Below are 25245 nucleotides of genomic sequence, written 5' to 3' on the forward strand. Positions count from 1 at the left end.
CCTCTGAGTCCGGGGTTAGCTGTTATCAACATCCGGGGTCTGTAGGTTGACCTGCTGACCTCTGACCTGGATGATGTCATCTCTGAGCCCTGGGGCTAATTTCGTCAAAACGACTCCAAATGACACCAAAGTTGTCTGGGTGAGTAAAATAATCGTATTTTATGCTAGAAATAAGGTCCGGTTTGTAAAAAACGGAAATTATCCTTTAAGCTGTGTTCACACCGCACACACTTTTTATTTTTGTCGCTGTCGCTCGTATCGCTCCGAAAAAAATGCTCATTCGCTCGTCAACTTGGCTCAGAGCCACAGACTGGTATTTTGGCTTAGATGACGTGATGTCCACTGCCACGTGTCTCTGTTTACACCGGCACCACCGGGATCACGGCAGCCAATCAGAGCTGAGCAACGAGCGACTGACGGCCGGAGAGTTGGGATTTCTCATCTCGAGCGACAGAGTGAAAAAACGCTCCATTGCTCCGTTGCTCCGTCGCTCCGAGCCCCAGAGTTTTTTCACCTGGGCGATTAAACGCTCCATCGCTCGTTTGCATTCACTTAACATGTAAACTCGTCGCTCGTTCTAAAAACAAAAGGTCCGGTGTGAACGCAGCTTTACATGATCAACTTCATCAGATCACATACCCAAACGTAATTCCATAATAGTTTCAGCTACATCAACCGCATCTCTCATATTTATCAAATATCTTATTCTTAAACAAACGTTTGAATTCATGAATTGACCGGCTCATCTTCAAATCCTCATCAAGTGCATTCCATATATTTACAACCTTTACAGAAATACATTGATCTTTTATTTTAGTTTCAATCACACGTTTCCCTCGGAGCTCATATCTACATTCCCTTTTTTTAAACATGTTCACAATTTTACAAGGTAACAAGTTGTTATACACTTTGTACATTATCAATGCTGTTTTATAATCCACTAAATCCATAAATCTGAAGGCTCTTAATTTAATAATAAATAATTCATTCGATGGTTCTCTATAATTTGACTTAGTGATAATCCTCACAGCTCTTATTTGAAGAATAAAGATCATAAAGTTTGGTATAATGGGTAGAATCTGCATTCCCCATGTTTCTAGACAGTACGTGATGTAACACACACACACACACACACACACACACACACACACACACTCTCTCTCTAACATAAACAGTGACGCTATTGACGAGTTCCTCCTGTCTCTGTGTCTCCCGCCAAATACAAGCGTTGCCATGGAGACGAGTCGTCTGAGAGAGCGGCGGTGTAAACAGAGTCTGGGCCGACACACACACACACACACACACACACACACACACACACACACACACACACACACAGAGATAGTGTGTGTTATGTAACTCAGCGGTTCTCCACTAGTCTCACTCTGGGTCATTAAGTCACGACCCACTTTTATAGAATTCAAACCAAGATTTTTTTAAAGCCTTTAAAAACTCATTTTTCTCTTTATTGAGCAAAGTGCATTTCAGAGCACATGAATGAAACTGAGGAGTTACCATGACAACTGCATGTACGGAAGTGAATAAAAAAATATCAAACTGCACAAAATGGAGACCAACAAAACGATATATTTGACTTCTAATGCATCTCTGCATTCAGAGCATGTTCACTAAAGTGAATAAATATCAAAATGCACAAAATAAAGACCCACAAAACAAAACAAGATTCACTGCATCAGGCCACATTAATAAGAAACTGATATCTTTGCATTCAGAGCAAATGGAGCAAATAATCAGAAAGTGAGGAGGAGCATTACAACTGCATGTGTTCACGTGTCTCGTGCCTTTCAAAATAAGTTATTTTTCAAAATAAAAGACATGTCCAACATCAGATGTGCATTAAATATTATTTACTTTTTTGACCAGCTGTCCGCAACCCATCCAGAACGGGTCTAGACCCACTTCTGGGTCCCGACCCACCAGGTGAGAACCACTGGTGTAACTCACCTTTACACATCCTCCTGTCCTCCCTCAGGACGTACCCCGTGGGACATTTACACTCGTAGGACCCCACCACGTTGACGCAGCGGAACGCGCACAGCAAAGGATTCTGGGAGCACTCGTTGATGTCTGAGAGAAGAGGAGAGAGACGTCGTCATGACAGCGGTGTAGTCTAATGTTACCTAGCAACCAGTGGTGTAGTCTAATGTGTTGTAGTGGGTAAACTGCTGTTACCTAGCAACCAGTGGTGTAGTCTAATGTGTTGTAGTGGGTAAACTGCTGTTACCTAGCAACCAGCGGTGTAGTCTAATGTGTTGTAGTGGGTAAACTGCTGTTACCTAGCAACCAGTGGTGTAGTCTAATGTGTTGTAGTGGGTAAACTGCTGTTACCTAGCAACCAGCGGTGTAGTCTAATGTGTTGTAGTGGGTAAACCGCTGTTACCTAGCAACCAGTGGTGTAGTCTAATGTGTTGTAGTGGGTAAACCGCTGTTACCTAGCAACCAGTGGTGTAGTCTAATGTGTTGTAGTGGGTAAACTGCTGTTACCTAGCAACCAGCGGTGTAGTCTAATGTGTTGTAGTGGGTAAACTGCTGTTACCTAGCAACCAGTGGTGTAGTCTAATGTGTTGTAGTGGGTAAACTGCTGTTACCTAGCAACCAGCGGTGTAGTCTAATGTGTTGTAGTGGGTAAACTGCTGTTACCTAGCAACCAGTGGTGTAGTCTAATGTGTTGTAGTGGGTAAACTGCTGTTACCTAGCAACCAGTGGTGTAGTCTAATGTGTTGTAGTGGGTAAACTACTGTTACCTAGCAACCAGCGGTGTAGTCTAATGTGTTGTAGTGGGTAAACTGCTGTTACCTAGCAACCAGCGGTGTAGTCTAATGTGTTGTAGTGGGTAAACTGCTGTTACCTAGCAACCAGCGGTGTAGTCTAATGCGTTGTAGTGGGTAAACTGCTGTTACCTAGCAACCAGCGGTGTAGTCTAATGTTGTGTAGTGGGTAAACTGCTGTTACCTAGCAACCAGCGGTGTAGTCTAATGTGTTGTAGTGGGTAAACCGCTGTTACCTAGCAACCAGCGGTGTAGTCTAATGTGTTGTAGTGGGTAAACCGCTGTTACCTAGCAACCAGCGGTGTAGTCTAATGTGTTGTAGTGGGTAAACCGCTGTTACCTAGCAACCAGTGGTGTAGTCTAATGTGTTGTAGTGGGTAAACCGCTGTTACCTAGCAACCAGTGGTGTAGTCTAATGTGTTGTAGTGGGTAAACTGCTGTTACCTAGCAACCAGTGGTGTAGTCTAATGTGTTGTAGTGGGTAAACTGCTGTTACCTAGCAACCAGTGGTGTAGTCTAATGTGTTGTAGTGGGTAAACTGCTGTTACCTAGCAACCAGCGGTGTAGTCTAATGTGTTGTAGTGGGTAAACCGCTGTTACCTAGCAACCAGTGGTGTAGTCTAATGTGTTGTAGTGGGTAAACCGCTGTTACCTAGCAACCAGTGGTGTAGTCTAATGTGTTGTAGTGGGTAAACTGCTGTTACCTAGCAACCAGTGGTGTAGTCTAATGTGTTGTAGTGGGTAAACTGCTGTTACCTAGCAACCAGCGGTGTAGTCTAATGTGTTGTAGTGGGTAAACTGCTGTTACCTAGCAACCAGCGGTGTAGTCTAATGTGTTGTAGTGGGTAAACTGCTGTTACCTAGCAACCAGCGGTGTAGTCTAATGTGTTGTAGTGGGTAAACTGCTGTTACCTAGCAACCAGCGGTGTAGTCTAATGTGTTGTAGTGGGTAAACTGCTGTTACCTAGCAACCAGTGGTGTAGTCTAATGTGTTGTAGTGGGTAAACTGCTGTTACCTAGCAACCAGCGGTGTAGTCTAATGCGTTGTAGTGGGTAAACTGCTGTTACCTAGCAACCAGCGGTGTAGTCTAATGCGTTGTAGTGGGTAAACTGCTGTTACCTAGCAACCAGTGGTGTAGTCTAATGTGTTGTAGTGGGTAAACTGCTGTTACCTAGCAACCAGCGGTGTAGTCTAATGTGTTGTAGTGGGTAAACTGCTGTTACCTAGCAACCAGCGGTGTAGTCTAATGTGTTGTAGTGGGTAAACTGCTGTTACCTAGCAACCAGTGGTGTAGTCTAATGTGTTGTAGTGGGTAAACTGCTGTTACCTAGCAACCAGCGGTGTAGTCTAATGTGTTGTAGTGGGTAAACTGCTGTTACCTAGCAACCAGCGGTGTAGTCTAATGTGTTGTAGTGGGTAAACTGCTGTTACCTAGCAACCAGCGGTGTAGTCTAATGTGTTGTAGTGGGTAAACTGCTGTTACCTAGCAACCAGCGGTGTAGTCTAATGCGTTGTAGTGGGTAAACTGCTGTTACCTAGCAACCAGTGGTGTAGTCTAATGCGTTGTAGTGGGTAAACTGCTGTTACCTAGCAACCAGTGGTGTAGTCTAATGTGTTGTAGTGGGTAAACTGCTGTTACCTAGCAACCAGTGGTGTAGTCTAATGCGTTGTAGTGGGTAAACTGCTGTTACCTAGCAACCAGTGGTGTAGTCTAATGCGTTGTAGTGGGTAAACTGCTGTTACCTAGCAACCAGTGGTGTAGTCTAATGCGTTGTAGTGGGTAAACTGCTGTTACCTAGCAACCAGTGGTGTAGTCTAATGTGTTGTAGTGGGTAAACTGCTGTTACCTAGCAACCAGTGGTGTAGTCTAATGCGTTGTAGTGGGTAAACTGCTGTTACCTAGCAACCAGCGGTGTAGTCTAATGCGTTGTAGTGGGTAAACTGCTGTTACCTAGCAACCAGCGGTGTAGTCTAATGTGTTGTAGTGGGTAAACTGCTGTTACCTAGCAACCAGCGGTGTAGTCTAATGTGTTGTAGTGGGTAAACTGCTGTTACCTAGCAACCAGCGGTGTAGTCTAATGTGTTGTAGTGGGTAAACTGCTGTTACCTAGCAACCAGTGGTGTAGTCTAATGTGTTGTAGTGGGTAAACTGCTGTTACCTAGCAACCAGTGGTGTAGTCTAATGTGTTGTAGTGGGTAAACTGCTGTTACCTAGCAACCAGCGGTGTAGTCTAATGTGTTGTAGTGGGTAGAGTGCCTATAGAGAGAGAGTGGCGCCACCTCCGTTCACTGCAATGGTTCAGTTTTTTCACAGCAATGGCGGCGCATGGAGCCCCTCAAAAGTTCCCGGAAGTTAGCATAAGCTAACCGCCGCTCAATGTATTCCAATGGAGCAGCTGGTCGGAGCAGCACTTGTTCAAGGTAAAATGTTTAAACAATGGCATTTTCATATCAGTAGTGCATCTGAATTAAATCGACATGAGTAATTAAGTATGTTGGCGGATTATCCCCGTCTAGATTTGAATATTTAGAGAATATTAACAGATAAAAGTTTAGGCTAGCACTCTGGCTAACGATAGCAACACATGCAACAGGCTGCTAAATGTAATTCTGTTCTCTAAATATAACTTAATCCAACGCTGTCAATTGTCAGACTAGTAGCGAGGTTAATGTACAGGGAGTGTGATTGCAGTTAAACATAAAATTAATATCATTGAGGCTGCGGAAAGATGGGTGAAGTTTATGATATGAGGACATTCTGGACTGCTGTCTCAAACATGGGAAAATGTTCTGATTTGCTAATTTATTTTTTAAACCACTGACTGATTAAAATACACATCTAACCATGACATGTTCTCAAGTAATCATACTAAACATTAGTAAACTATTGGTCATATTATTTGATACACCTGTGCAACATCATGCAGTGCAGTATACCAGCTGTGCCATAAATTCTGCTTTCATAAATTTTATACATGTTCAGTTTTTGTTGACATCAGAGAGGTGTTCATTGTACTTTATGTTATTTGTTGAGATCATTGTGTGTTGGACTGCATTATCTCAACAATTGTTGCTCATATTTTGCCTTCAAGTATTTTAATGGAGAGGAACACTGTTGAATGTAATGCACCCCAGCACAGCAGCATCTACTATAGTCTCGCTCGCCAGAGAGTGATCACCTTTTTGACTATGTCAGCTATAACTAGAAATATATATATATATATTTTATAAATGAAGAATGTATGGGCCAGAGCAAAATAGTTAATCAATAATCATAGACATTGATGCTGTAGCTACATCAGGAGAACTGAAGAGGACCAAAGATCTTATAGGAGTGATGATGACAAGGATGTAACATGTCTCTTATGTGTTAACTGTTTCACCAGATGTGGGACAACAGCCATGAAGAAGAAATGCCTGCCTGGTGTTGCTGGATGTGTCACCTATGTTTTATTCAACCCCAAAGGATTTCCACATGGCCTGCTTAGGGCTACCCATGTCGGTGGTGACATTTATTACATGTAGCCCAATGGATTCTGCCCTCTCTTGTCGTTGCTACTGTTTTAGGAGCTGTGATTCTGTGATTCTTCTTGCATTGTTTTTCCTGTTCTGCTCTGTTAATTAAAAAAATATTAAACTTCCCAGTGGCGTGGTATTTGAAAGTGTGTGAAAGAGCAAATTGTTTGAATATGATTACCTCGCATATTTTTTTGTTGTTGAAATCTAGGTGTTTAAATTGCTCCTTCTGACTTTAGCCAGCCATGCTTTTCTCCTGTCCCTGTGTTTGGGGAAGCCATACATGTGCAGGCCTTTCTCCAAGCGACTGGAGCATCCCCGTGCAGCACAGCATACCATGGTGAAGACTATATTCAAGGACAACACAGCGGAAAGGACGCAAACAGCTTGACATGCTGATCTGTTTGACTTCTGTAGATCTGTTTTTAAGGAATTTATTGTGATATTAAGTGCACTGGGTAAAACATGACTCTGTTTTATTATGCATCACTGAGTACAGTAAGTTTGGGATAAGTATACAGTTAACAAATAGTGATAAAATTCCATATATTTGCAATGAATTAAAATTAAACTTTAATTTATTTGCCATGGATTTTCTATTAGAGTTATCATCATAATGCTGTTGTGTAGTCAATTGTCAAATCATAGTCACTTGTTATTCTGCCTCAACCAAGTCTGAAAGTAAAAAAAAAAGAGGAAATATTACAGTTTTATTGCTATCAACAACTGTACGGGTTTAGTAAAGTTAACAGAGTTCAAAGCAACACAAGCATAGCCTAATAAGAAGAATAGTTAACAAATAGTGATAGAATTACGTGTATTTACAATGAATTCAAATCAAATTTTAGCATTTGCATGGATTTCCTATTTGAACACGGTTGTCATCATTATGCAGAACTGAGTCCAGACATGTGAGTGACCTGTCAGTTTGCCTCATTCAAGTCTGAAAGTTTGATAAAAACAGAGAAAATGCTACGATTTTATTGCTGTCGATGACTGTACAGGTTTAGTAAACTTAACAGAGTTAAAAGTAATTAACACAAGCATATAAATACCGCAAAACAAAGCATTTATTGACCGTTATTTAGCAATTATCGGGGTTTTCCTATTGCTTTCAATTGCCCGCCAAGCACTTCCGGGAACTTTCTGAGGCTACATGGACCACGTGATCGGCCAGCATTTTGAACTTCCGTTGTCGCCACTCTCTCTCTCTAGGCACTCTAGTAGTGGGTAAACTGCTGTTACCTAGCAACCAGCGGTGTAGTCTAATGCGTTGTAGTGGGTAAACTGCTGTTACCTAGCAACCAGCGGTGTAGTCTAATGTGTTGTAGTGGGTAAACTGCTGTTACCTAGCAACCAGCGGTGTAGTCTAATGTGTTGTAGTGGGTAAACTGCTGTTACCTAGCAACCAGCGGTGTAGTCTAATGTGTTGTAGTGGGTAAACTGCTGTTACCTAGCAACCAGCGGTGTAGTCTAATGTGTTGTAGTGGGTAAACTGCTGTTACCTAGCAACCAGTGGTGTAGACTAATGTGTTGTAGTGGGTAAACTGCTGTTACCTAGCAACCAGCGGTGTAGTCTAATGTGTTGTAGTGGGTAAACTGCTGTTACCTAGCAACCAGCGGTGTAGTCTAATGTGTTGTAGTGGGTAAACTGCTGTTACCTAGCAACCAGTGGTGTAGTCTAATGTGTTGTAGTGGGTAAACTGCTGTTACCTAGCAACCAGCGGTGTAGTCTAATGTGTTGTAGTGGGTAAACTGCTGTTACCTAGCAACCAGCGGTGTAGTCTAATGTGTTGTAGTGGGTAAACTGCTGTTACCTAGCAACCAGCGGTGTAGTCTAATGCTTTGTAGTGGGTAAACTGCTGTTACCTAGCAACCAGCGGTGTAGTCTAATGTTTTGTAGTTAGTGGGTAAACTGCTTTCTAGGTGGTAAACTGTTCATACTTGTATCACATAGACGCTGCTTCTCTAACTGTTTTATATCAAGGACCCAAAACTGACACAAACTAGACCACGGACCCCCATTGGACAACACACCAGAAATACACTAACTATCAATGTACCTTTAAATTAGGCCTAGCTACATTTTTGAAAGATTATAGAGAAATTTCTGGAAAAAAAAGGGTACAATTTCTCCAAAAAAGTTGAAACATTTCTAGAAAATAGTGGTAAAAATTCTCACAAAAAAAACAAAAACAAAAAAGTGATACATTTTCTTTTAGAAAAAAGTGGTAAAATTTCTCAGAGAAAGTGGTAAAATTAAAAAAAAAAAAAAAAAAAAAAAAAGAAAGTTTTAAAAATTTTAGGAGAAACTGGTAAAATTTTGCAAAGAAATTCTAGGAAAAGTGGTAAAATGAAAAAATAAAAAAATAGTATATAGTAAATAGTAAAAAGTTTGTTATTTTTTAAATGAGAAGAAACTGGTAAAATTGCTCAAGAATTCTAGAAAAAGAGTTAAAATCTTTCAAAAAATTATAGAAGAATGTGGTAAAATTTCTCAAAAAAGGGGGGGGGGGGCAAACAATAATACAAAAGCCTTTAAAAAGTAGAAGAGAAAAATTGAGAAGAAACTGGAAAAAATTTCTCAACAAAATTTCAAAAAAAAGAAAAGAAAAAAAAATTAAAACAATAATTAAAAAAGTGAAAAAATTCTAGTAAAAAGTGTTAAAATGTGAATAAAAAGTAGTGGACCCTTGAACCCTGTCAACCCTCCCACTTTGAGAACCATTGACATTTACTTTAGTTAGATAGTTTAGTTGTACTGGCTATACTGAAGTATTTATGTATTTTCAGTGGCTATACTGAGTAAACCTGAGTATCACATAGACTACACCACTGAGAGTGAGCGCGCACGTGAGCGTGAGCGTGCACGTGCAGAGCGAGAGCGTCACTCACCTTCACAGGTCATCATCGGTCCCGGCTCGAAGCCGTCGTCACACGCGCACTCGAACCCTCCAATCACGTTGGTGCAGGTGCCGTTGCCACAGGGATTCCCGATGTCGCACTCATCCGTGTCTGGGACAGAGACACAATATTAGTAGTTTTGATCAGGACTGAAGTTCATTAACAGATTGATGTAAAAAAAATTAGAAAAAAATATTTATCTGATATATTTTTACAGCAGTCAAAGTTATGGACAAAAACGCCCGCGAACGCCACGAGAGGGTAGTAAATGTGCCGACAGTGTATTTTTGACCTATTGAAAATTTTGAAATCATATTTTCTAATTATATGTAAAATTAAAGGTTGAATATGTAGAATATTTATTAAAAGCTATATTTTTTCAAAAATAATACATCCATGGGGCCTTTAGAGGGGTACAGAATGAAAGTATTGCTTTTCCATAAAAAATTACATTTAGTCTGAATTCATATTTTTAATTTTTTTGACGGGCTCGACAACTGACTTTCTGTCAACGTTCTGTTTACATTCGTACCTGCCTGTAGCCGACATGTGGCTCAGTTCTCCGCTGTTTTCCTGCCTCCTCCCGGTCCTATGTGTCTGTTTTCAACAAAGCCTTTTTAATAATCAATCGGTGGATCAATGGATTATCATATACTTGTTAGGATGGGTGTATTTGTGTAGTCTTATCTGTCATAAACACGTTACTTGACGAGAGCAGTGAGAGCGGAGGCTCTGAGGCTCTGAGGCTCTGAGCAGCAGAGAGCCTCCACTGTCCCTGTAACAAGCTACAAGTCATTTATTATGCTGTTAATGACGGTAAAAATGAAACATAAGGTAAATATCCCTCTTAGCTCTCCTCCTCTGCTGTCCTCTGATCAGAGCGGAGTCCCTAGCAACGGCCCGTTTTACCTAGCAACGGTCTGGCAATCGACTGCTGGAATTATTTTTCTGTTGTTGTTCTGGTAATTCTACATAGTCAACCTTTATGGTTCCTCGCCAAAAATCATGGCATTTGCTGCAATACAGTGGGAGTTATAGTTAAATTAATGGGGAAAAATGCCCCTAGTGGACGTTTTTTTCCCACAATGCCATTTTAGATCAAGTCATCTTTTCTTTGTAGCTGAGGAGGAATAATGTAAATATCCAGACACATGGTTGTTATTATGGGCTGGGACTGGAGACAGAGACGGTCTAGGTCTCAGGTTAGCGGTCGGTCGGTCCTAAACACAACTGAACTGACCTTCACACCGCACGGCGTTGACGTCCAGCCGGTATCCCATCGGACACTCGCAGCGGAACGATCCGTCCGTGTTGATGCACTGGCCGTTGATGCACGGGTCGTTGATGCACTCGTCAATGTCTACCATGAAAACACACACACACACACGGCAACATGAAGCCATGTGCATGAAGCCATGAACTGTTCACAACGAGACACTCACACAGACACACACTGACCTGTGGGTCCGCCGTCCCGATGCTGGTATCCCTCGTTGGGACAGAGGATGCGGTATCCCTCTGCAGTCGGAGGAGAGAGAGACGACATGAGACAACCACACAGCTTCAGCTATATATACGTATGTATCAGGGTTAAAAATCATTTTGGCGGGTGTTAATAAAGACTTAGTAGCCAGTTTGGCCGGTGGTGCATGAGGCATCATAACGGCCAGAGCCGCTCTACCGTTCTCAGTCATTTGACCCCCTGGCACACTGCAAAAACTCTACATCTTTCCAAGAATATTTGTCTTATTTCTTGTCAAAATGTCTCATTTCTAGTCAAAACTAATCTCTTTCCACTTAAAATAAGACTCATCACCTAAAAATTAACTTGTTTTTAGATCATTTTCACTTGTTTCAAACTAATTTTCACTTGAAATAAGTAGAAAAATCTGCCAGTGAAAGTAAGTTTTTTGTGCTTGTAATAAGAAAGAAAAACTTCCAGACTACCAGATTTTTTTTTAGGTGAAAATATCCTTGAAAGAAGTAAAAAGTGTCTAAAAACAAGCTGCTTTTTAATGTGATGAGTCTTATTTTAAGTAGAATGAGATTAGTTTTGACTAGAAATAAGACAAATATTCTTGGTAAGATGTTGAGTTTTTGCAGTGCAGTACTTACTACATTTCCCATGAACACTGCCGTGATGCTACGTTACCACAACCAAAGTGAAGCCGTAGCGGCGGCAGACGATGCGTCGTGGTTTTTTTTTTTTTTTCGTGCATGTCCGGGGTGCACAGATGAAAAAGCTCAACTTTTTGGGCATCAAGCAAACTGCATGTCATGTGATGAGAACAGACTCAGACTCAATTTTTTTTTTGTCTAGCTAACAGAATACAATTGTGTATAAAACTGAAAAAATGTATAAATAATAAAATAATAAAAACTGGATTTTAGAGTAAGAGTAGCCTATAAGGTTTGACATCACACATTACCTGTAGCTACTTAATCATTTGCAAAGATGTACGAAGACATTTAGGCTACAATGTGATGCAATTAATGAGAAATACAATTCTTTTGTGAACATTTGCCAAGTGGTTTGGAGGTTTGTCCATGTTGTTTTGAGAATGTAATTTCTGTTTTGAAAAATGAGCCAAACCAATGGAGAAAAACTGTAATAGAGGAGGCACAATACCTGAAAGTAATTATTTCAGTTGTCAGTATGATAGCTAAGCCAAAAACATGCTGTTTTCATGGGAAACACAGTACGAACGTAAAGAATCTCTCTTATTTTCACCGGAAAAAATTTTGGCTAGTGGAAATTCTGATTGGCTGGTGATCTAAAAAGTTAATTTAGAACCCTGGTATGTGTGTGTGTGTGTGTGTGTGTGTGTGTGTGTGTGTGTGTGTGTGTGTGTGTATGTGTGTGTGTGTGTGCGACCTACCCTCCCCCTTGCTGGGGCAGATCTCACAGGGGTCGCCCCAGCCCTGGCCCGGCATCCCGGTGCAGCAGCAGACCTCCTTGGACGTGTTCTGGGGCTTAGGAGCCAGACAGCGGCCGTTCTCAAACTTAGTATAGCAGTAGTTCACACGTATATCTGCAGGCACACACACCAGAAACACACACACACACCAGAAACACACACAACACACACACACAACACACACACACAAAGACAAATGGTGAAAACGATGCAGAAGAACTGACATTAGGAGGCAGCAGCGCTTCATCGGTTTCCTGTTGTTTATTTCACCGCTTCAGCTCATCAGGTCCATCGATCATCGTGTCTCAATAAAACTGTTGAATCACACGTTTCTGGTTCTGTTTCTGTTCAGTTGAAAAGATGTTGGAGATAATAAAGTTTGACTTGAATATGATTAAAAAATAAAACATTAAAGCAGAAGTAAGCGATCCGGTCGTTTTGGCTAATGCTGCGTTCCAGGCAGGCTTTTGAAACCGTAAATTACAGCCTCAAGTCACGACTTACGACTTTGTAGCGTTTCAGACAACCCACTCGTGTTTCTCCGACCTGTTTTACCGGTGAAAGTCACTATAACGGCCACTCGTAACTTCTGACCCGTGAACTCGTACCAGATCGAACTGGTACGACTTCACAGGTCGGAAAAACAGGAGTTACGGGCTGCCTTGAACGCACCATAACGTCTTGGCTCAGAGCAGAGCAGAGTGACTGACAGACCCGTGTTTCAGACCAAACACTCTATAGAAGTGATTGCTGTCGGAAGATACAACTATTTAAGACTTATATTAACACAAAAATATCACTAACTTCTGCTTTAACTGTGTAATTTAATGAAAGTCTGATTAGATCAGAGACCGTGGTGCGTTCACTGACATGTTTCTACCTGTAAACTGACCAATAAGCTCAAACATGTTTCTTTAAATCAACAGTTGAACTTTAACTCAGTGTCTCTGTCTCTGTTTCAGCCTCCTACTGTAATAAGAAGCACATGGTCTCTCTCTCTCTGTGGCCTTCACTGAACTCTACACAAATAAGCCTTGTGGCCACCACAGATCTCTCTCTCTCTCACACACACACACACACACACACTCACCTAGCTCATACATGAACACCTGCAGCTGCAGAACAAACTCTCATGTTTCTTTCCTCCATGAAACTGATTCGTCAGCTTTTTCCGCAAAAGGGAGATTTGTGGCGCTTTGTGCACAGCTGCTGAGCAAGTGTGTGCCAATTTGACAAAATGTTGAACTATCCCTTTAAAGGGATACGCAAATATATATATTTTTTTTTCGTGTCTTGCCTCACTCCTGAGTCCATGACCAGCAGATAGACACCATCCTTTCCACTGTGCGTGCAGTAACAAGGGAGATAGAGCCGTATCGCCTCCACCTAAAGTCGCTAATTAGCTTAGCTCAAAGGCTGGAAGTGTATGGGTAGTGTTAGCCTGCCTCCACCTAAAGTCACTAATTAGCTTAGCTCAAACACTGGAAGTGTATGGGTAGTGTTAGCCTGCCTCCACCTAAAGTCGCTAATTAGCTTAGCTCAAACACTGGAAGTGTATGGGTAGTGTTAGCCTGCCTCCACCTAAAGTCACTAATTAGCTTAGCTCAAACACTGGAAGTGTATAGGTAGTGTTAGCCTGCCTCCACCTAAAGTCACTAATTAGCTTAGCTCAAACACTGGAAGTGTATGGGTAGTGTTAGCCTGCCTCCACCTAAAGTCATCAGAGAAACTCTTCAGCAACTCTAAAGGGAAACCGGCGGGCCGATCTTCGTCTCAGAGCTGACAAAACTCTCCGGTAAGGCATCTTGAGCGGTCAAATGCCGCTAACGGGACGAGATCGGTCAAAACGGAGGGTTCAAGCAAAGACGCTTTATTTTGGTTCAAGCTAGCTACATCCAGGGTAGGTTAGCTTCCTATTTCAAAGTAAAAGCACAAATTCTATCGTCATGGTTTTCTGTATGTAAAGGGTAACAGGTGTTTTATTTTGTGAAAGTAACAGGAAGTGCGTTGGTCACAACGGCTAGCTTGAGTAGTGCCGAATTCGTCCAACAAAATAGTAAACAGCTGGTATTTAGACAAATTAACGACACACTGCTGATCTAAACGGCTACTTTCTCTCCTAAACATGTTTGAAATGTGGATAAAGTGAAATATTTACAGAGTTTAGAGCTAAAATGAAATCAGCTTCTGACTGCTGATTTCAGCTCAGGTAGGAGGCAGGCTAACACTACCCATACACTTCCAGTGTTTGAGCTAAGCTAATTAGCGACTTTAGGTGGAGGCAGGCTAACACTACCTATACACTTCCAGTGTTTGAGCTAAGCTAATTAGTGACTTTAGGTGGAGGCAGGCTAACACTACCCATACACTTCCAGTGTTTGAGCTAAGCTAATTAGTGACTTTAGGTGGAGGCAGGCTAACACTACCCATACACTTCCAGTGTTTGAGCTAAGCTAATTAGCGACTTTAGGTGGAGGCAGGCTAACACTACCCATACACTTCCAGTGTTTGAGCTAAGATAATTACGGGCGATACGGCTCCATCTCCATGGTTACTGCACGCACAGTGGAAAGGATGGTGTCTATCTGCTGGTCATGGACTCGGGAGTGAGGCAAGACACGAAAAAAAAAAAGTTGAACTATCCCTTTCAATCTATCCAGTGGTCAACCTCTGTAAATTCTGACGTTATGCTGTGTTCCCAAATGCCTCATTAACTCAATTTAATAATTAATATATCTAATGGGACAAACTCTACAGGACATTAAATAATAAAGTCTTTAATACTCAGCTGCTTCTGTGCATGAAGACGATTAATGAAAAACATTCTGATGATTTTCCTCAGAGGGAGAAACTCACACTGAGCTGCTCACTAACTCATTATGTCACCACTTCAGTGTTTGGAGGGGGAACTCCCTACCAGAGGAGAGAGAGCACACCCAACCCAACACACACACACACACACACACACACACCCAACACACACACACACACCCAACACACACATACAGTGAGGAAATGGAAAAGTGTTGTGTGTGTGTGTGTGTGTGTGAGCCACCCTTGGCCTTGTCGGAGCGGCAGCAGCTGGAACACAGTGTGCCGTCCTGCAGGAGGAGCCTCACACTCACTACACAACTATTTACACTGTGGATGTATAGCAGCTTTGGTAACACTTTACCTGAACAGGTATTCATAACCATGACATAACACTGTCATAACCATCAATGAATACTTCTGACAGCTGTGGTTAAGTGTCATTCGGTAAGTTATGACACTTTTGATGCAAAGTTGACATTATTTGAGATGTTTTTGTTCTGACAACTTGACATAAAGACAATTTAAACTGTCATAGCAGACCTAATTGCCAATTTTTTTTAAAATTATGTCAAGTTCTCAGAACAAAAACATCTCAAACAATGTCAACTTTGCATCAAAAGTGACATAACTTACCGAATGACACTTAACCACAGCTGTCAGAAGTATTCATTGATGGTTATGACAGCTGTTATGTCATGCACTGCAAAAACACAAAATCTTACCAAGAATATTTGTCTTATTTCTAGTCAAAACAAATCTAATTATACTTAAAATAAGACTCATCACATAAAAAGCAGCTTGTTTTTAGACACTTTTTACTTCTTTCAAGCAGATTTTCACTTGAAATAAGTAGAAAAATCTGATAGTGGAGCAAGTTTTTCTTTCTTATTACAAGCACAAAAAACTTGCTTTCACTGGCAGATTTTTCTATTTATTTCAAGTGAAAATTTGTTTGAAAAAAGTGAAAATGATCTAAAAAGAAGTAAATTTTTAGGTGATGAGTCTTATTTTAAGTGGAAAGAGATTAGTTTTGACTAGAAATTAGACATTTTGACAAGAAATAAGACAAATATTCTTGGAAAGATATTGAGTTTTTGCAGTGTTGTTATGAACCCGTATTCAAGTAAAGTGTTACCGGAGCTTTACAGCCTCACACACAGACACACTGAGACTCCGTTACCTAGACAGCGGCGTCCCGAGGCGGACAGCTGGAAGCCCTCGGGACACAGACAGGTGAAGCTTCCCTCGGTGTTGGAGCACGTTCCGAAGGTGCAGATCTCTGGAGACTGGGAGCACTCGTCGATGTCTGAGGTCACAGAGACAGAGGAGACACTCGTCACATCATCACATCATCACATCACATATATACTGACTAGATGCCACCTTCTGCTTCTCAGCGTACGTCAACATGGCTGCCATCTTGGTCAGGGGTTTCTGACCATAGACATGTAAACGTCTGACCAGCAGTCAGACCAGTCAGACCCTGTAGAACACATTTCAGAGTATGTATGGATGTGGGTGTGTGTCTGAGTATGTAAGTGTATGTTTAATATAGGCCTATGTATGTATCGTAAATATCTGTCTGACATTTATAATAAACCAAACGGCTTGAAAATCGGTTGAATCTTCAGTGAGTTGTGGTGATTTTAATGGTTGATAGACCTCTAGTGCAGGAAGTAGACACGGCTTCCCCCTCACCAAGATGGCCGCCGTGTTGACGTATCGTTCCAAGGGACAGCAGCTTCAGAGAGCTATCATCTAGCTAGCATCTATGTGTATATATCTATGATTACATCATTACATCCCTCCATCATCTCTTCATGACATCATCACACCCCTCCCTCCTGCTTCATTCCTCTGGAGCTGCTGCACTGATGAGGTCATCAGAGCAGTCTCAGGCCAAGTGTGATAAACCTGAGTGTGTGTGTGTGTGTGTGTGTGTGTGTGTGTGTGTGTGTGTGTGGTTGTGTGTGTGTGTGTGTGTGTGGTTGTGTGTGTGTGTGTGTGTGTGTGTGTGTGTGTGTGGTTGTGTGTGTGTGTGGTTGTGTGTGTGTGTGTGTGTGTGTGTGTGTGTGTGTGTGTGTGTGTGTGTGTGTGTGTGTGTGTGTGTGTGTGTGGTTGTGTGTGTGTGTGTGTGTGTGTGTGTGTGTGTGTGTGTGTGTGTGTTTGGATGAGGTCGTATTCTGTCTCGTGTTCAAGCTGCTGCCGAACCCTCCTTTTCTTCAGGAGGAGGGGGGAGGAAGAAGAGGAGGAAGAAGAGGAGGAAGAGGAGGAAGAAGAGGAGGAAGAAGAGGAGGAAGAGGAGGAAGAAGAGGAGGAAGAAGAGGAGGAAGAGGAGGAAGAAGAGGAGGAAGAAGAGGAGGAAGAAGAGGAGGAAGAGGAGGAAGAAGAGGAGGAAGAAGAGGAGGAAGAGGAGGAAGAAGAGGAGGAAGAGGAGGAGGAAGAGGAGGAAGAAGAGGAGGAAGAGGAGGAAGAAGAGGAGGAAGAAGAGGAGGAAGAGGAGGAAGAAGAGGAGGAAGAAGAGGAGGAAGAGGAGGAAGAAGAGGAGGAAGAAGAGGAGGAAGAGGAGGAAGAAGAGGAGGAAGAGGAGGAGGAAGAGGAGGAAGAAGAGGAGGAAGAAGAGGAGGAAGAGGAGGAAGAAGAGGAGGAAGAAGAGGAGGAAGAGGAGGAAGAAGAGGAGGAAGAAGAGGAGGAAGAAGAGGAGGAAGAAGAGGAGGAAGAGGAGGAAGAAGAGGAGGAAGAAGAGGAGGAAGAGGAGGAAGAAGAGGAGGAAGAAGAGGAGGAAGAAGAGGAGGAAGAAGAGGAGGAAGAGGAGGAAGAAGAGGAGGAAGAAGAGGAGGAAGAGGAGGAAGAAGAGGAGGAAGAAGAGGAGGAAGAAGAGGAGGAAGAGGAGGAAGAAGAGGAGGAAGAAGAGGAGGAAGAAGAGGAGGAAGAAGAGGAGGAAGAAGAGGAGGAAGAGGAGGAAGAAGAGGAGGAAGAGGAGGAGGAAGAGGAGGAAGAAGAGGAGGAAGAGGAGGAAGAGGAGGAAGAAGAGGAGGAAGAAGAGGAGGAAGAAGAGGAAGAAGAGGAGGAGGAAGAGGAGGAAGAAGAGGAGGAAGAAGAGGAGGAAGAGGAGGAAGAAGAGGAGGAAGAGGAGGAGGAAGAGGAGGAAGAAGAGGAGGAAGAGGAGGAAGAAGAGGAGGAAGAAGAGGAGGAAGAGGAGGAAGAAGAGGAGGAAGAAGAGGAGGAAGAGGAGGAAGAAGAGGAGGAAGAAGAGGAGGAAGAGGAGGAAGAAGAGGAGGAAGAAGAGGAGGAAGAGGAGGAAGAAGAGGAGGAAGAAGAGGAGGAAGAGGAGGAAGAAGAGGAGGAAGAAGAGGAGGAAGAAGAGGAGGAAGAGGAGGAAGAAGAGTATGGGAGGAAGAAGAGGAGGAAGAGCAGAGGGAAGAAGAGTATGGGAGGAAGAAGAGGAGAAGAAAGAAGAGGAGGAGGAAGAGAAGAAGGAGGACGGAGAGGAGGGGAGGAAGAAAAAGAGGAAGGGAGAAGGAAGAGGAGGAAAGCCGGTGTAGGTACCAGATGTGTCCGGGGCGGTGACTGGCGATGACGTGGCACATGGTGATTGGTCGTGGTGGCGTAATGCGTTACTTGGATGCTACCGCGGATGTTAGTGAAGTTAGTCACTTCGCCCCGTAGCAAAACAGCAAAACTATTCGGGATCGAAGTCTTATTTGTGTACTTCTGAACACGTATTTGGGTTCAGGTACGCCCCCTAGTGTGTGTGTGTGTGTGTGTGTGTGTGTGTGTGTGTGTGTGTGTGTGTGTGTGTGCTACCTTCACAGGTCTCCTGGTGCAGGTAGTACCCCGGGGGACAGATGCACCTGTAGGAGCCGTCCATGTTCAGACACGTTCCTGCTCCACAGGTGCTGGGGTTCACCGCACACTCGTTGATGTCTGAGGAGAGAGACAGGAGAGTTACAGCAGCCATGTTTCCATCCAAAGTGATGAGAATCACTGGGAAATGCACATTAAAAGAAATTAGAATCGTGTGTGTTTCCATCTACAGACTTTGCCCTTAGCGCGATTTAGCACATATGTTTATTACGTCATAACGCGACCTGTCCGTGTGTGTGTGAGAGAAAGAGACTGTGTTAATGATAAACTCTGGATTCGCTGGTTGATAAGTTTCTTTTTTACTGAGGAGGAACTATGAAGAACTGAGCAGTAACATCATTATGAAGGTGTGTGTGTGGGGGCTTTTATTTTGCCGTGGCGGTGCAGAAACCCTGTTGTTGGGGGCGTCGCGTGGCGTAGTGGTTGGAGCGGGCGCCCTATGTATAGAGGCGCAGTCCTTGCTGCAGTCGGCCCTGGTTCGAGTCCCGCGTCGGGCGCCATTTGCTGCGTGTCATTCCCCCTCTCTCTGCCTCCCCGTTTCCTGTCTGTCTCAACTGTGCTGTCCATAAAGGCGGAAATGCCCCAAAAAATATACTTAAAAAAAAAAAAAGAAACCCTGATGTCGTCTTGTGAGTGAACTGCAACACGGGAGCAGTCGGGGTGAAAGTGGCGACGTCACTGAATTCACATACAGCTGTTTCCATCCCATTCCAATCAACCAAACCCCGGCCCTAGCAGCGTACTTTAGTTTGTGCGAATCAGAGGATTTTAATTTGAATCACAGCGTTTCCATCATTATTTTCAATCAAATCAAAATCAAAGGGAGGGAGGGAAAATTGTCATGGACAATCAATGCTGTACATCCTGCATACAGATTATAAAACCATACACCATATCACATACTCACACACACAACCAACAGAGATCACTTACAGACAGTACGACCAAGTTCCTGGTTAACACAAGTAATAAATAATTATAGTAAAAAATAATTATTGCACTTTCTCCTATAGCCTATTGCTTTTCTGATGCGATACATCTAGATGATCTAAACAGCTGATGGAAACGCTGCTAGTGACTCAGCATCAGGCCGTGCTGCGTTCAGGAGCGTGGGAACAGAAACAACAGAGTGTGTGTGTGTGTGTGTGTGTGTGTGTTCCTCACCTACACACGTCCGTCCGTCCGGCGTCAGCTCGTACCCGTCGTTACACACACACTGGAAGGTTCCCACCATGTTGATGCACTGACCGTTTCTACACAACCCTCGCTGAGTCGCACACTCGTCCACGTCTGCACAACAACACACACACACAAACACAAACACAAACACAAACACAAACAGTTCATTTGTGATTTAAAAAAAAAAAAGATAATAGGATACATTTTAATCCTGCTTTAAAGGGACAGTTCAACAACGCTAGGAAATAATCATGTAACATTAGAGACAGAGTTGTTTTAGAGGCAAATGCAGCCGGAACTACATTCCAGACACGGCTGCTGGGCGGAGGGATTTCAGAAGAGAAAGTAGTTCAGAGTATTTGCTTCATGTGTCGTAATGTTACATAATTATACGTTATTATCTCATAGCGTGGTGAATGTGCAGGTCACAACTTGTTGTTAAATGTTGAACTGGCCCTTTAATGCTACTACATGCTTATACATTGATAAATTCAAGGATAAAACTATATTAAAATGTTTTAACTTTCTGTAGGAGGATGAAAACAAGTGTGTCACACACTTTCCTCCACATTTATCAAACCGCGACACTTGGAAACAAACAGTAACAGTTATAAACAGTTATAAACAGTTATAAACAGTTATAAAGTTGACATTAACCCTTTACATGGATCTTGATCTGAAAATCCACCGACATAAACCACCCATCTTGATCGGAAAGACGTTTCAGTAACACTTTACTTGACGCCTATCTCTATAACACATTATAACCAGACTTATAATTATACTTATACTTATAATGCAGTTATAGCACCGTATAACTATAGTTATAAACACTCATAAATGATCATAATGCTAATTATAACAATCATCATAACACTATAAAGCATTTTATCATGACTTAAAGTTATATAATAGGTTTTATAAAACGGAAAGGTGAAATCCGGCGATCTGATTGGTTGTTAACCGTGGTATAATGAGCATATACCACGGCTACTATTCTAAAGCCTTATCACAGCGTATTTCTGCTTGAATAAAACTACATGAAATTGATGCGTATTCCTCTTTCATATTGTCATTATTGGTAACCGTTTTATAAAAGCAATATATCACTCCAGTCCGTGGTCTATGCTCATTCTACCACTCTGAGGGGGAACAACGCCCCTTAGAGTGGTAGAATGAGCAGAGACCACGGCCTGGAGTGATATATTGCTTAAATAATTGTTAGTAACTTACTGACAATGCCCACAACGATAATGCATTAATATAGTTATAATGTGTTATAATTGGCTTATAAACGTGAATTACTATCATTATAAACACTCATAAATTATCATAAGGCTTCATAATAATAATAAGCATAACACATCATAGAGCCTTTTATAATGGTTTATAAGGTCAAGTATTATAAAAGAGTTATAATGCTCTATAATGTGTTATGCTTAGTTTTAACTAACTATAGTTATACAGTGCTATAACTGCATTATAACTCATTATAAGTATGACTATAATGTGTTATAGAGATAGGCGTCAAATAAAGCGTTACCCAATGTCTTTCTGAATGAGCCCTTCTGGGTAAAATCTTCCAATCAACGTGTTTGACACAGTTTTATTCAGATTTTTCCTGATATTCATTGTAGCTATGGACGGCTCATTAAGAGTCATTTTGTGTACATCCTTGTATTCATTGTATTAATCTGTGTGGAGGTCAGAGGTCAGATGTTTCGTGTCGACAGGTGTGACTTTATTTTATTGAACTATTGTCATTTATCTGTATTACTACTTGTAATTGTAATGTTGCTGCCTCTTGGCCAGGGCGCTTTTGGAAAAAGAGATTCTACATCTCAATAAGCTTTAGCTGGTTAAATGAAGGTTAAGAAGACTCACCTATACAGTCGCTGTTGTGTGAGTTCTGGAAGCCGGGGTAACACAGGCAGTTGTATGACCCCACCGTGTTCTTACAGGTGCCGTTCCCACACGGCTGCCGCTCGCACTCGTCCACGTCTGAAACCACAGCACAAAAACTCTAAATCTTCCCAAGAATATTTGTCTTATTTCTTCAGGGTCTCTGCAGGTTTCAGCAGCTCAAATTTAAAACATTTTAAGACCTTTTTATGACCATTATGGATGAAATTTAAGACCTACTGTATATCATGACAAATAAAAAACGTACAAAAGAAATGCGGAGTCACAAAATTAGACATTGATTCAATCAATATATAAGTTGCGTGTTAGGCTTGTTTGTAGTTGAAAATACATTCAATAAAGCATAATGAAGTGCACACTGTGCGCCTAAATCATTTTCCCGGTTCGCACATATATTTTTTTAGGGTCAAATGCGAGTGAAATGCTCGCCCATGATGGGCATAAGAAAAGTTAAGACCTGTCTAAAATTATTTAAGACTTGAACACAATAATTCAACGAATCTAAGACTTTTTTAGGGCTAAAATTTAGATTTTCAAATTTTAGACTTTTTTAGACTTTTTAAGACCCCGCAGATACCCTGTTCTTATCAAAATGTCTAATTTCTAGTCAAAACTAATCTCTTTCCACTTAAAATAAGACTCATCACCTAAAAATTAACTTGTTTTTAGATCATTTTCACTTGTTTCAAACACATTTTTATTTGAAATAAGTAGAAAAATCTGCCAGTGAAAGCAAGTTTTTTGTGTTTGTAATAAGAAAGAAAAACTTGCTCCACTATCAGATTTTTCTACTTATTTCAAGTGAAAATCTGCTTGAAAGAAGTAAAAAGTGTCTAAAAACAAGCTGCTTTTAATGTGATGAGTCTTATTTTAAGTAGAATGAGATTTGTTTTGACTAGAAATAAGACAAATATTCTTGTTTAGTTTTTTTGCAGTGTGACGCTCATCGTAGCTCGTACCGACACACATGGAGAGGTCTCTCGTGGTCTTGAAGCCGTTGGGGCAGATGCAGCGGTAACTGCCCAGCGTGTCGATGCACTGCCCCGGGTTGCAGATCCCCGGGTTCTCGATGCACTCGTTACGGTCTGAGGGAAGAAGAAGAGCAGAGTTCATCCGTTATATCACACTGTAACACTGTCAAACACCACAACACCGCACAAACATAACAATATACGCAAGAATATTAGACATCAAATAAAAAACGACACCATTTATAAAAAGGGTTATAAAGTTAAAAACACTAAGGTTAAGCTACTTTCTCCTCCTAGAGGTTAATGTGGGTCATTCTGTGAAATCGGTAACTTTTGCGTCCCCAAGAAGTAATCAGTCATAAAATTACAATAACAACAAATTAATATGTAATTTAAAAATATAAAATTACCATGTCTTCTCTCCTCACTATAACATCAAATTAAAGTCAATTACATATAATTTTAAATAATTAAAATGACTTTTATGCTGATGAGGTTTTTCACCTGTCCCTCACTTTTAATTTGTAAAATGTCGGCAAAATGTTAAAATGTTTTACAGTTACATATTGTTTTAAGTATGATCTTATTGTAAAACAGTGTTTTTGGTAATAATATATATTAATTATTATAAATATTTACCAATTTATCAGTGTCCCCTGATTTTATGTCAACCCTGTTCCCCTAACCTCAACGCTGTTGTTGTCATTCATTTGATATATAATGTAAAATAAAATGGACTTTCAACTGTTACCATTATAATTAAAACTATATAGACTATATATAGAAAATAATCTCAATAATCTCTAATTAGAAATATTGTATATTGTAAAGTTTATGTCGGTAACAGGGTTGACAAGATTAGGAAAACATTAAAACTGTAATAAAATATGAAATTCCACAGCCTGAGATGGCACAACATCATTTCTTGTCATTTTAAACTTTCTTTGATTCCTGGCTACTTAAAAAAAAATAGCAATTAAATATACCGTATTTTCCGCACTATAAGGCGCACTTAAAAGCCTTTAATTTTCTCAAAAAACGACAGTGCGCCTTATAATACGGAGCGCCTTATATATGGATCAATTGGTTAATTGGTTGATTCATACTCAGCTCCATCTAGGGGATGCATAACGTAACCCCAGTTTGACTGCAGTATCTTCTATTCTACGTATGCGCCTTATAATCCGGTGCGCCCTATATATGAAAACAGTTCTAAAATAGGCCTAGGCCATTCATTGTCTTATAGTGCGTAAAATACGGTAGTTTAAATTTTAACTTTTCAAAGTTGAAAAGTTAGTGATTTCATGGAATGACCCGTATGGAAATGGCAGAAGGTAGAAAGTCTTTTTTAGTGTTAATAATGTCTGTTGGTCTAAACGTTTTGCTGGTGGCGTTCTGATGGAAGAAGCTGTAGATATTGATGAAGAGGATGAAACGGTCCGACTGGTTGGATGTTTTCAGCTTCCTTACACAACATGACGATCCTGCAGACGCTCTTCAACAGCAGCAGCTGTTACTGTGCTACAGACATTTACCACCGTGTTCACAGCATCGAACACGACTGAAACCAACAGATACAAGAACAGAAGTCATCACCGACTCAATGAAACAACCAGAAAACATTTTTATCAGTGTCCAGTTTGAACTTAAAAGGATAGTTCAACATTTAGTCAGACTGGCCCATCACCATAATCCCTATAGTCATAGCAGTAGGTTTGTTACCTTTAATTGTCGGTGCAAGCTGTTTTTAGAACGGTGGAGCAGAGCCGTGAGCTGCTCAGAGCTACGCTACGGAGGCTCATTATGGGATTTCTTGGTTTCCCTCATCATCAAACTCATCAAATACACAATCCAACAACTCCACAACGCTCTGGTGGACAAGTTGTGAGCTGCACATTCACCACGCTATGAGATAATAACACAACGTTACCACACAGAGTTGTTTTAGAGGTAAATACAGAGACTGTTGATGAAAAACTGTCCCTGAAGGCAACACGCATCAGTGGTTTTGCATGAATTTCCCTCTACAACAACTCTGTGTGGTAACGTTGTGTTATTATCTCATAGCGTGGTGAATGTGCAGGTCACAACTTGTCCACCAGAGCGTTGTGGAGTTGTTGGATTGTGTATTTGATGAGTTTGATGAGGGAAACCAAGAAATCCCATAATGAGCCTCCGTAGCGTAGCTCTGAGCAGCTCACGGCTCTGCTCCACCGTTCTAAAAACAGCTTGCACCGACAATTAAAGGTAACGAACCTACTGCTGCTATGACTATAGGGGTTATGGCAATGGGCCAATTTGCCAACATGTTGAACTATCCCTTTAACAAGTTTTCTAAGACAGTAGAGATGCTGCTGCTTTCT

General features: G+C 41.5%; 1 protein-coding gene across 1 annotated transcript in view; it reads right to left on the minus strand.

The window, feature by feature from the left end:
- Positions 1-25245, minus strand: part of LOC146989430 (fibrillin-1-like) — a 169644-nt gene that overhangs the window by 105427 nt on the left and 38972 nt on the right. Inside the window, exons 19-28 of the mRNA XM_085773007.1 lie at positions 22871-22996; positions 21873-21989; positions 19974-20099; positions 18750-18869; positions 16123-16248; positions 12090-12242; positions 10669-10728; positions 10451-10570; positions 9202-9321; positions 1966-2088 (exon numbers count right to left, since the gene is read on the minus strand). Of these exons, the coding sequence (XP_085629133.1) occupies positions 1966-2088; positions 9202-9321; positions 10451-10570; positions 10669-10728; positions 12090-12242; positions 16123-16248; positions 18750-18869; positions 19974-20099; positions 21873-21989; positions 22871-22996 (1191 nt within the window). The remainder of the gene's footprint in view (positions 1-1965; positions 2089-9201; positions 9322-10450; positions 10571-10668; positions 10729-12089; positions 12243-16122; positions 16249-18749; positions 18870-19973; positions 20100-21872; positions 21990-22870; positions 22997-25245) is intronic.

The sequence above is a fragment of the Trachurus japonicus genome, chromosome 3 (assembly GCF_045865225.1).
Source record: "Trachurus japonicus isolate A0001 chromosome 3, Traja_1.0".
NCBI classification, from domain to species: Eukaryota; Metazoa; Chordata; class Actinopteri; order Carangiformes; family Carangidae; genus Trachurus; species Trachurus japonicus.